Source organism: Pleurodeles waltl, chromosome 5, assembly GCF_031143425.1.
Source record: "Pleurodeles waltl isolate 20211129_DDA chromosome 5, aPleWal1.hap1.20221129, whole genome shotgun sequence".
Classification (NCBI taxonomy): domain Eukaryota; kingdom Metazoa; phylum Chordata; class Amphibia; order Caudata; family Salamandridae; genus Pleurodeles; species Pleurodeles waltl.
In genome coordinates this window covers 417,445,342-417,458,812 of record NC_090444.1, presented here as the reverse complement: position 1 = coordinate 417,458,812, position 13,471 = coordinate 417,445,342, and the positions used below count along the sequence as shown (strand labels likewise).

At 41.8% G+C, this 13,471-nt stretch overlaps 1 protein-coding gene across 1 annotated transcript; it reads right to left on the bottom strand.

Annotated features, from left to right (window-relative positions):
* Positions 1-5,537: 5,537 nt before the first annotated feature.
* LOC138295715 (up-regulator of cell proliferation-like) lies at positions 5,538-12,816 on the bottom strand. Its single transcript, XM_069234178.1, has one exon. The coding sequence runs from the start codon at positions 12,778-12,780 to the stop codon at positions 8,143-8,145; it is 4,638 nt and encodes a 1,545-aa protein (XP_069090279.1). The 5' UTR covers positions 12,781-12,816; the 3' UTR covers positions 5,538-8,142.
* Between the last annotated feature and the right edge of the window lie 655 nt (positions 12,817-13,471).

The following is a 13,471-nucleotide window of genomic DNA, read 5'->3' as shown; positions in this document are numbered from 1 at the left end:
AAGTACAGCCCAGAACTCTCCAGGATGGCTGGACCAGCCCATATGAAATAAAGAAGCATAAGGGGGAGGCCAGTTACCTAGTCGACCCCCAAACCCCTAGAAACGTCCATAAGGGTGCTCCATGTCACTTTGAGAGGTCTGAAGTCAGCATGCTCCTTGTGACCGATGAGGGTGTGGAGGAGGAAAGTGAACCTCTCCCTGACCTCCTCTCTGCACAAGAAAGTTATGGGTCAATGGAGGGTGTCAAACTCTTTGACTCCCTGACACTATACCAGCAAGGTGACTGTTACCAGTTACTGGGACAGTTTTCCTCCCTAGACTCACACATCTGCGCGTCCATGACACTGACACAGGAGACAGTCCCATGTAAAGAACAACATTTACAGGTTGTCAGATAGGATGAAAGCCAATATCAAGGAGGAAGTTGCCAGGATGCTAGCTTTAGGGATGATTGAAACCTCTAACAGGCCCTGGTCCAGCCTGGTGGTATTGGTACCAAAGGCTTCCCCTATGGGCACCCAACCAGAACTTTGGTTTTATGTGGACTACAGAGGTCTCAGTTCCGTCACAAAGACTTATGCACACTGTCTTCCCAGAGCTGATGAGCTTATTGACAGGCTAGGTGCTGCCAAATTCCTCAGTGCCTTTGAGTTGACATCAGGGTACTGGCAGATCACCTTGATTGAGGGGGCAAAAGAGAGGCCAGAATTCTCAACCGCTGAGGGACATTACCGATTCTGGGTGATGCCCTTTGGCTTGAAGAACGCCCCTACTACCTTTCATCGGTAGGTCAACAGGGTCCTGGCTGGTAAAGAGGAGTTCTGTGCCACCTACATAGACAACATTGCAATCTACAGTGTGGGCTGGGAGGAACACCTGTTTCACTTCCAAGAGGTACTCCAGGCCCTTCAATGGGCAGGACTGACAATCAAGGCCAGTAAGTGCCAGATTGGGCAGGGGTCCATGGTGTATTTTGGACAGCTGGTAGGTGGTGGCAAGGTGCAGCTGCCTCAAGCCAAGATTGAAACGTGGAGCGTGGATACTACAGAAGATTTTTTAAGAGATATGGCACCATTGTGGCCCCCTTAACTGAGCTGACTTCTAAAAAGCAGCCCAGGTTGGTGATCTGGACATAGGCTTGTAATAAAGCCTTTAATTCCCTCAAGGAAGCCATGTGCACAGCACCTGTTCTCAGGCCCCATGAATACTCCAACGAATTCATAGTGCAGACGGACTCTTCAAAGCATTGCATAGGGGCAGTCTTAGCACAGCTGAATAAGGAGGGCCTAGACCGACCGGTCGCCTTCACTGGTAGGAGGTTACTTCCATGGGAACAGATGTGTAGTGCCATTGAAAGAAAAGCATTTGCTGTGGTCTGGGCACTGAAGAAGCTGAGACCATACATGTTTGGGACTCACTTCCGGGTTAAGACAGACCACAGGTCCCTCAGATGGCTCATGCGGATGAGGGGTGAAAATCTTAAACTCTTGAAGTATCCCATCTCCCTACAGGGACTGGACTTTATGGTGGACCATCGGCCCGGGGACTCACCACTCCACTGCTGAGGGTCTTTCCAGAATCTTCAGCCTTAATGATGAGAGCTCCTAAGGCATGGTGTAGCTCTCCCAACTTTCAGCTGAGGAGGACACATGATAGACCTGAAAGCTTTAGGGTGGTCATCCCCAACTTTTTGCCTGCCTCTCTCCATTTTTCTGACACTGCTTTTGCTGGTTTTAGGACTCTGTGCACTTTACCACTGCTTGCCAGTGCTAAAGTGCAGGTGCTCCCTCCCCCAAACATGGGAACATTTGTTCCTACCCAATTGGCATATTTAATTTACCTATAAGTCCCTAGTAAAGTGCATTACATGTGCCTAGGACTTAATAAATAAAATGCTACCAGTGGGCCTGCAGCACTGATTGTGCCACCCACATAGGTAGCCTCTTAACCATGTCTCAGGCCTGCCATTGCACGGCCTGTGTGTGCAGTTTCACTACCACTTCGACTTGGCATTTAAAAGTACTTGCCATGCCTTAAACTCCCCTTTTTCTTAATATATGCCACCTCTATGGTAGGCCATGGGTAACCCGTTGGGCAGGGTGCTAAGTAAGTGAAAGGCAGGACATGTACTTATGTGTTTTACATGTCCTGGTAATGAAAAATCCACAGATCCCTTTTCCATTAATGTGAAGCCTGCTCCTCTCATAGACAAGCATTAGAACAGCCCTCATATACTTTTAAGTGTTAGTTTCTGATCTGGAAGGAGTAGCCCTGTAATGTTTGGTATGGCCAGAATGGTAATTGAAAATCCTTCTTATTGTTGAAGTTGGATTTAATATTAATATTTTAGAAATGCCACTTTTAGAAACTGGCCATTTCTCTACACTTACTGACATCTGTGCCTCAAGCCTCTCTCCATTCCACGTCTGATCTGTGCTGGTTGACAGCTCCCCTTGTGCATTCCACCCAGACAGCCATAAACACAGGACACTCAGTCACATCTGCATTCATTTAAATACTGAATGGGTCTCCCGGGAAGAGTGGAGGGGATCTCTCTTCCATATCAAAGGCCAGGGGCCTGCCCTCACACAAAGGACTGATAACCCCCCACATGGATCCTGGAAGACAGGACTGGGCTGAAAAGGGAACTTGTGCACTTTAAAACCACTCTTTGAAGTTTCCCCCACTTCAAAGGCATTTTTGGGTATATAAACTGGATCTCTGATCCTAACAAATCAGACACTTCTGGACCTCATCTCGACTTTGCAGAGACTGTCTGGCTGCCCAAAGGACTCATCTGGACTGATTTGCTGAAGGACTGCTTTATTGCTTGTTGCCCTGCTGTTCCTGACTGCTGGAAGGGCTCTGTCTTCCTCCTAAAGTGCTCTCCAAAGGCTTGTATTGAGCTTCCCTCCTGTTTCTGAAGTCTCAGGGCTAACAAAGACTTCACCCCTTCAGGAAATCCTCATGCATTTGAACTGCACCCCTAAGAGGAATGATGCAGCACCAGACCCGCAACTGGAAATCGATGCAGCGCCTCCCTCACAGCTGAAAAATCATTGCAGCGCCTACCGAATCGAAGCAGCACCTGCTCCTTTTTACCAGTGCATCCAGGATTTTCAAGGCATTGTTTTTGGGCATCAAAATATCACCGCATCGCAGTGAAGAACCAAGTCTGCGCTCCTGGAACTCGACGCATCACCTTGCAGCATGGAAAGAGACTGCGCATCTTCTGTGCCACATTGGAAAATCCAATGCTACACCTTATTTTTCAACACATCCCCTCCTCTGTGGTCTCTGAGCGTCATTATTTTTTTACGCCTTCCAGGTACTGTATGTTACAAAGATGCAACCACTGATTCTTAAGGACTGAGACTCTTTTAAACCTTTCACAAGTGATATCTGAACTTGTGCATATTGGATCTCTATTGTTTGTAACTTATTTAATTCTGATAAATATAATCTATTTTTCTAAACCTGTGTGTTGTATCATTGTGGTGTTTTCATTGTGTTACTGTATGAGTCTCAGTGTCTCAAGTCATGGCCTGACCTCAGAGGAAAGGAGTGAGGAGGGAGTATTAAGGTTGTATTTGGCAAAATTAAAAATGGAGGCAGAGGCAAGGAAAGCAGAAGCTGAAAGAGAGGTTGAAAGAGCTTTTGCAGAAAAGAAATTACTTTTTGCTTATAAAATAAGTCAGAAAAAGCTGGAGCTCAAGTGTAGGCATTCTGAATCCAGCAGTGATGGTGACAACATACATGCAGGACCTACTGAAGACAAGAAAGTTCATAGACCCAAGGAGTTTGCACCCAGCTATTTGGTGGGAAGACATTGACAAGTGGTTTTCTGCTTATGAAGTTGAACTTAAGCCACATGGGATTGCTGAACATCACTGGGGGAGGGCAGTGGAAACACATGCCTACACTCTTCTGCGGTCTCCGTGCGTTGTGATTTTAGAAGCATCACAGCTACTGTATGTTACAAAGATACAACCACTGATTCTTAAGGATTGAGGCTCTTTTAAACCTTTAAAATGTGATATTTCAAGATGTGCATATTGGATCTCTGTTGTTTTTAACTTATTTTATTCAGAAAAATATTATGTGTTTGTCTAAACCTTTGTGTGGCGTTTTCACTGTGTTACTATATGAGTACAAATACTTTACAAGTTGCCTTCTAAGTTAAACCTGACTGCTCAGGGCTAAGCTACCATATGGTGGTCACAGGATAATTTGGATTGTATTGTGACTTACCCTAGGATTGTGGTCCCTACTTGGACAAGGGTGTATACCTCTCAAACTAGAAATTAGAACTTCTAAAGTGTAATAAGGAATCTCCAATGTTATCCTTTGGCAGGGGTATGCCCCACAGTAGTTAAAAAATAATTTTAGAGTTTTTCACTACTAGGATATGTAAAAAACTTAAATATACATGTCCTACCTTTTAATTACCAGCAACCTGCTGCCAAGGGCCTACCTTAGGTATGACTTATATGTAATAAAGCGAGGTGAAGGCTTGGACAGAGCTTTTAAATGTCAAGTCAACATGGCAGTGCAACAGCAGGCCCCAGACATTTTTTAAGGGACTACTTAAGTGGGTGGCAAACTAAGGTCTGTAGGCCCACTAGTAGCATTTAATTTACAGGCCCTGGGTATATGGTATACCACCATACAAGGGACTTACACTGTAAATTAAATATACCAGTCAGCTATATGCCAACCAAACCATGTTTTAGGGACAGAGCACAAGCACTTTAGCACTGGTTAGCAGTGGTAAAGTGCAGAGTCCTAAGGTCAACAAGTCAAAAAAACGTATGAGGAGGAAGGCAAAGCACTTGGGGGTGGCCCTGCAGAGAAGGCCATTTCCAACAATACTGTGGAAAGAAGTTGACATTTCTTGTGATGATCTGATTTCCTCAGCATTGTACACATTTATAATTATGTGTTGCGGTATTGAAAGCATCTGCATGTTTGCTCTAATCATTCCATTTTATTCTTAGGGTCTGATTTCAAGTAGGCCGGATAATTGTGACCACTGTGCATTTTCTATACCAATCCTTGATCAGCAATCGTTTTGACCGGCTTGTTATCATTTACAAAAGATCTCCGGCAAAGAGCCCCCCGTGGGGCTCGTCAGGCATTGCAGCACCGGCCTGATGAGGAGCACAGCCCTATGATGAAGCATGTCACCGAACGGTGAGTGAGGGCTTTTGCTTCAAATATTTTGACTCCCAGAGACCTGTGATTTATAGTTACATACCCTTTGCAATGGAACTGTGTATATATTTTTGATTTATACGTGTAGTTTACTGCACCTGGTATTTACAGGGTACGATAAAGTCCACCACTGTTACATTTTGGCAGGTGTAGCCCGATTAAAGTTACAGGGGGAGAAAGTCCAATAAATACTTACAAAAACAGCTTTTCGTTGCAGAAAGCATCAACACCCACATGTTATGCCACGCATTTAGGCCAAAACTGATATCAAAGGAATTTGTCACACCCAAGACCAAGGAGTATCATATTTTATTAGGTGTGATACATAGAGTATATCCCTCGGGGGCACTTGTAATCAGGCCCTACATATACATTTCTTTTGAATAGCATTTGTGCAATCGATAGTGCACCAGAATGGAGTTGGGTATTGCTGCGACCAGTCTGGGTTGAACTATTTACTCGTTATGATAAGTACCTATTATTTAGAGTTTCTCCAGAAAAATTGGGAATTACATACAAAACTGATGGGTAATGCCCCAAATACTACAAGTATCGGAATACACTGTGGCATTTTACCCCAGTAAATTGTGGCAGGTTTGACCTGCCGAAATTTACCTGCGAAAACTATGTGGGGTTTTTTGTTTGGTGCACCACTTATAATTGCAATCCAGGTGCAAAAAAGACTTGCACAAGCAAGAAACTTTCGCACCATATTCTGAATCGGGGCCAAAGCGTTTGGTAGCACTTCCTTCCTTCTACTACATCCGTGAATTAAGCAATACGACAAACTAGTTGACGGAAAAGGAGATTAATTTGTGAGGGACGCCGCTGTAGGATGCACGTCTGCTTTGCCGTGTTCCACAAAACAGGTCAAAACTGGTTAGGCCAATCGTATATTCTAACAAAATCAACAATGACGTACCAAAATCTTAATCAAAATATATTCAAAGCGTTTAGCAAGTTGTGGTTAACATTAAACAATCTATAAGGGCGTGCCATACACTTATTTCAGACAATTACAAACAATTATGAAACTTAATTCCGATAACGAAAAGCAAACTCAGTAAACAGTACAAGCCAGAAAAGGAATACACATAAAATAAACAGTGACCCAGCATTATGTTTCAATAATTTGTCTTCATCAGAAACAGGTGTAAAATTAAAGATATAGATATGTAGGAATTATTTCTAAATAGAGAAATTTGATCCCTGAGATTGAAGTAAGGTCATTTCTGTTTTCATGCCAATTTACACATTTCAGGTATCCATGGTCTGATTAAAGGTTTGGACAGATTGTTCCCAATTTCGCAATAAAGTTTGTAAATCTTCAAGGTGTTTGCCTAGGCTTAACCAACATAGTAGTATCATTAAGAAAAAGAAAACAATCATTTACTGAATGTGTTATGCTGTTAATGTATCATGGAGTGGGCAGGCTCTACAGAGAGCTGATTCATTTCATTTTATGATGGTCCTTGGTGGGATATCATGCACCTTAAGCAAATGTCTCCACACCTCCTAGACTTGCCCTTCGTTGGGACGGCTGTTTAGGTGTGACTCTCATCTCCTTCAAAAACAACCCCTTCCAACATCATTTGTGAATGGTGAAAAGCACATCGTGATAATAAATTTAGGGTCGGCTGGTTTAGTGCCACTGTTATCGCCTAGCTCAAAGAAGAGAGGTGGCTGGTGGGCCTGAACAATCCTCTCCAACATGATTTGTGAATGCTAGGAGGCAGATTGCAATAATAAACTAGGAGCCACATTTAGACCGTGGCAGAAGGTGTACCTTCCATCAGGGTGGTGGCAGACTTCATGCCCTCCACGGTGATGAACTATCGTCCACCAGCCCAGCGTATGTTACAGAGGTTCCTTTCAAGGTACAAAAGGTACTGCGGATGGTTGCCGTTGGTTTTGACGGCAGTCCACCGTATTTTTAGTAAACCTCCCAAAGTGGACAGGAGGCCCGCCAGTTTGTCAGGCAGGGTATTCAGTTGCGTTTGCAAAGGCATAACCTGTCTGCCATACTGTAAATCATCCCCTTGGTAATAATGTCTAGCAGTGTGTTTAAATGTTCAAGGATTCGCTTATTAAGTTATTGCACTTACACATAAATGTAATTGACAATTGCGCACTTGTGTCTTTTTTTCTCGTGCAAAACTGCCTATTTCTTCTCGGTGTATATTACCATATACTCAACAATGTATTGCATTGACATGACGTGAGTTTCATCACGTGCTTGCGACATGTTAGCCTACAATTCTGGTTACTCCTTATATGACACTGGCTGAGTTTGTATTCTGTATTCAGTGTTCGAATGCCATCATCTATCATTTTGTTAATAGCAGAAATCCATCTAAATAATACTACTAGAGACTGTGCTACATAATGCTGCATGATTTGCCTTTTCTCGCCGCATAATCTGATCCTTTGCTTCCGCATAATCCGAGTGACCCTGACAATGTTGAAGTAACGCAGAATGAGCTGTCATTATGATGAATACGCCCTTTTGTCTCTTGGAAATACGAAATATTTCCCATATTTCACGCTCAGATTCGAATCACTCCATGTTCCAAGTTCAGTGGCTTCCTTGTCATGCTTTGATGAATTCCAGTTGAGATTTCAGAATATTTTAGGCCAGGAATGAAAGTAATTTTAAATGGAGTCCAATAATATCTAGGTCTCATTTTTCAACAATCTGCTGATTTCTCAAGTTCATGCTGATATGCATTCTAACATGTTCATTTCTAAATGCAGTAGATTATTCAACGTATAGCACAGCAGAACGGAACAAATTGTCCTCATTAAACACTGTATTCATTTTTTTAATTCTAGTATGATCAATATCGTATTTTGGGAAAAGATTGCAACCAATTTACTGCTGTATATTTTAATAACATTTTCCACCCTGGATCGTTTATTGCTTAAGTTTTATTGCTTCATGTTAAATACTTCCTGCAGGCTCGCAAGTGCTTGGGTCTTAGTTAATTCTGCCCATCCTTTTGGAAGATCTCCTGGGTTCGCATCATATTCTTTGACAAAATGTTCATAAAACTCCTTAAAAATGAATTTCCAGTAGTCTGACGCTTCAGTACTTGGATCGGGTTGGATACGCCAGTCGGGATAATATTTGTGATAATCTTTGTAGGGGTGATATTGTTCACCTGTGTCTTTGTTTTGAAATACGTCTTTGGAAATGACTAGGGAGGAGCATATAGCATAAACAAGTTTCCTTGTTGATGAATATTTGTAGTGACATAATCCTTGAGGCCGGTGAATGGATGCAAAATGTTCCTTGTGATCCTGGCCTCCAGCTTCGCATGGAACCATGCAGAATGGGCACTGCTTTCCACAACCAAAAACTTTCCTAAATAGCTCCTCCTGAGGTTTAATAGTAAGATTTTTAAATTTTGTCTCTACACTACGATGGTTCCATTCATCTAGTATTTGCTTTTCAATAACAGGAAGGAAGGTCCGGACATCATCACAAAATAGGGCCACGTCTCCTTCGTTTTTAAATAAGGCCACTTTTAATGTATCCTTTGAAATTACCAAATGTTTCTCAAGCCTTTCACAGGTAGTTTCTAAAAAGGCAGGAATAGTATCTGTAGCTGCTTCCATTGCTTCTGTCAGTGATGCATGCACCTCTGTGATTATTGCTCTGAGAATGCGTTCTTCCAAAATACGCATTCTCTGAGATTTCTGAAACTGATCTGAAACGTGGCTCTCAATCCACTTTTTGGTAAATTCTTCATAGTTATTAATATATTCAAGGTAGCTTTCAAAATCCCTCTTTTCCAGCAGCTCTTTCAGCAAGGTATATTGAAAAAAGGTTCGGTTGCTATAAGAAAATGAGCCTTCACTGTGAAGAACATCTTCGACAACTTCCAACCCAAGCATTGTGTTTATGTGTTCATCAACGGCAGGTTTGAGGCATACCTGACAAAAATGTTCTGCCCAGGCTTGATGTTCATCTTTTTGTAGATAAATATTTTTAAATGTCGACAAGTACTGGGGTTTCAAATTCTGCAAACGGGTGTAAGGATCATTTTCCATTATAAACCGCTCATGCATTGCCTGAAAGTCATGGGCTGCTTTCCCCAAGATGTGAAGCCTTAACTCGACCTCAAAGCAAGGGGTCATATGAAGGCTTTCAACATCTTCCATCTTCAGTCGATCATTGACCATGTGCAGCAATTCCTTGCTGTACGTTTCATCATAGTCACACCTGGATCTGGCTTTCTCTTTGATGTAAATAATGCATTTCCTTGTCAAGGATCTGGCAAGATGGCCTAATTCATCGAAATGCCTCTGCTGAAACTGGTCTTGACTGAAGTGCTTCTTGTTTACTTTAAAAAAGCCTGCTGGTTGCGTGATTAAGTTGTCAAACTGTTGTAATCTGGCATTGACTGCGCTGCTCCGATTCGATAAGTCCAGCCGCAAGTGTTGAAACATTTCGTGATGAATTTCACGTCTCTTCATATTACTAAAGTGTAGGTTTGACATTGTATTTGTCCACATTACTTCAAATACTCCTTCTAGATCCTCATCCTGCAGCTTCACATTCTTCTTCCTGCACTCTTCCAAAAGACTGGATACCTTCTGTTCCACTTTCTCTCTGTACCTGGCCTGTATGGAGTTAATCTCTTTTGTGTCCTTCTGAATTTTAAAAGTGTCTTGAAGCCTGTTGATTGTATTTCTTTTAACTTCATTCTTAAGGCACTGTACACTTTTGGTAAAGTCTTCTCTGTATTTTTCAATCAAATGAATATTAGTTCCTCCATCTTCATAATGTGCTCTCACATGATTCAAAATCTTCTTTTCCTCACGATTCAGGGTGGTTTCTAGCTCTTCTTCTAATACATGAATGGCACAAAGCTCAATGTGGGGCTGGTTCTGAATGGAAGTTACAGCCTTGCTCACCCAGAGATATAGCTCTTTGCGGAAAGCCCATTCCCAGTCTGAATATTTCACGGACAGTTGGTTGTAGGCTTCAGCCACAAGAATGTTCCTGAAACTGAAGATAAAATGTTCATGCTTCACACCATTCCACATATTTTTCACCCACCTCCCAAATGTTGGAATGTCAGCGATTGTCTGGCTGTGGGACTGCTGATGAATTGACTTAAGCAAGTACGTCTTGAACTGATAAATGTTTTCACTGTATCCCAAATTGACAGGCGCCATTGGGGGCATGCCGTGCCACAGGCCAGGTATGTACCAATTGTTCTTGTCTGGATCGTAGACCATGATATCACAGAAGTTTATGTCACCGCTCTGTCTCTCCATCTTCACAGCTGCTTTTGTCATTTCGTTCAACTGCTCCAAGAAGAGTTTTCTGTCTCTCATGTTTTTTTGGTTCGCAGATATGTCACTAACATTTTGATGAACAAACTGACAGCTGGTCTTCTGACCTATTTCTTCCATTCTAAGGAATGCATGAACGGCAATTTCCAAAATGTCCTTCATTTCAGTGGCATGCTCCATGGCCAGGTTGATTATAGTGATGTTACTCAAGCCAATAACTAGTGTGGCCAGCTCATTGTCATGTCTGTAACTATCCTCCTGCAAAGTCAGCTCTGGTGCTTTTAAACCTTCGGTGTCAATAACCAGGACACAGTCACAACCAAAGGACTGCCTGAAGTTTTCCTTCACTTTAAGAAGTAACATGAAAGCTCCCCGCGTGCATCTTCCACTGCTGACAGCAAACTGGAGCCCAAACATAGTGTTCAGAAGGGTAGACTTTCCAGTACTCTGCACTCCCAGCACTGATAGCACTATCATTCGGCACTTTTCTCCCAGTTTTATACTGAGAGCTTTCAAAACATCCGTCACCCAATGAAGAGGAATGTTGGAGACATTTCCATCAATAAGCTCTAAAGGGAATCCTTGGAGCAGGAGGTCTGCACCAATTCCAGGCAATCCACTGTACAGTTTATCCAAATGCAGTATTTTGGAGATTGAGTGGTGTGCCTCGTAAATCTGCCCCAATTCACGCATGAAATGTTCAATACCCAAGGAACTTTCGGCGATTTTTTTGTCCAAGTCTGCAAGGTCTTTAGGAGGTTTAATCATATTCAATTTCTTATATTCGGCATTAAGCTTAAGGAGATTATTTCTAGACAGGATATCTAGGTAAAACGTCATCCATTTAAAAAAATAATGCTTTTCTACTACTGATGATTGTCCCAACCGTTCCATGAATGTCTTCACTCCATCACTAAGACCACTTTTTCTTTGCAATAATCGAAGACTAAACAGTTGATCTTTTAGATGAGATTTGTAGTGTTCCACAGGCGTGTTTCCAATATGTTTTAAATTGCAACATTCCTTTTCCACTTCTGTGATCTGTCTCCAGTATTTCGTCTGCAGCAGCATATTGTTTTTCTTGTATTCTGCCACATCTTGTATACTTTCTATGATTTCTCTGGCGTATTTCTTTCCTGCCATACATTCTTTGCAGTCTTCATCCACGTGGATTGCTAGTTCACGTGCGATGGCTGCCAGGTCTTCAAGACTCATCATTTTGCAGTCATTATCTACTATTGATTTCATAGCAGATTGCAATCTTTTTACGAATTCTGAGTCATTAATCCTGTTGTTTTTCAGCAAAATCTGAGATTTACTTAGACCTAGGACTGGCATTAATTTATTACAGAATGCTTTTGTATGTTTGGGATTGGCACCTAAACTAGGAAAAATAAAGAAATATTTTGTTTGGAAACCCCCGCAGGATGACAGTAATTCATATTCAGGCTCACTGATATTCTCCGTAAAGACAAACACAGCCGATGATGCCTGTGATAAAAAACAAAACTGTGTCCAGTGATTGATTATATCGCCACGTAGATTTAATATGGCAATAGGCTCTGGAAAAATATCAACATTTTCCCTCCCACTAGGGAGATACCAGGAAATCTCAACTAAACCTTCAGAGATTATCCGGGGAATAGTACCTGATTCCATATCCCTGTGCATAAAGAAATCATGGTGCTGCTGAAGGGGGCTCAGAATGTCATTCAGGGTTTTGGACTTGGAAGAGGTCAGTCTCCCGATTCGTGCAAAGGTGAAAGTTGGCATTTTTGTTAGGACCAGGCTCTCTTCTTTATATCCACTGTCACCTATCATTGTTTGTGGTCTCCACCGCTTCACAATGTCTCTCATGGGCCACAGCATTAATGTGCACCTGTTCTTATCAGGAGGTTCCCACAGCAGGGGAAGAGCGAACTGGCACATAGAGCATTTTAGCATGATGTCTTGCTGTAGGAAAGGATCTGAGCAATGAAGCAGGATGCAGAAAACATCGAGTGGATTTATGGACTTTGCAGTGTCGTCGTCATCAGAGAACAAGTCTCCTTCATAGCTGTCTTGCTCTGTAGATCCCTGCTCACAATCACACACATTGGGTTTGAGCGTTGTATTCCTTGCAGTAGCATCGAGGGCCATGATTTTCCTTAAAACATGCCAAGGGATATCTTCCAATGCTTGTAAATGAAAGGGATTCAGATTTTGTGGACAGATTTCTAGGACGTCACTTCTGCTGAGCTTGTGGTCTCCATATCTCTCCATATTTAACAGGGATAATAATTCCCTGAACGTTTCCTTTCTGTCTGTGAGAAGGAAGAAACAAGATAGAATTACATCACAATCAGAAGTCACACATGTATAAGATGGTGTGAATTTTAAATATCGAAGTCAGAGTATCGATTGTACTAAATATCAAGGACAAAATATTGAAAAAATATCAGCAGGTAAATGCATTTAAATTTTCAATACCTAACTCCACATATGTGTACCTAAATGGCACATATATCTTCAAGCTACAAAAATGTGGAATTAGGAATAGTAATCTATAAATCTCTATGTGCACTTAACTTTCAATATTTTATTTCACAATATTCAGTCCTCCATATTCTTGTATAGTGATATTCTTCATGGCGATATTCAGTAGTACAATCTATAACATATGCAATTACGTATTTATTGATTTCCTGCTGTAATATAATGAAAAAGGGAGCAGTCCTTATGCCAAAACACTGTAAAATGATTTGGTTAAACACTGAAGTCCTAATTTTGTAAAGTTCTCAATAGGTGCTTGCGCAACTCAAAAGCTAGTATGAACTTACTAACTATTTTAAAGGCACACATATCCAGCGCTAACTTGCACTGTGGTTCACAAGTGCATGTACATACTTTAGCAAATGAGGACCTGAGTGTCAAAAATACCCAGACATAAAATCATATTGCGGCTGGCTTGTTA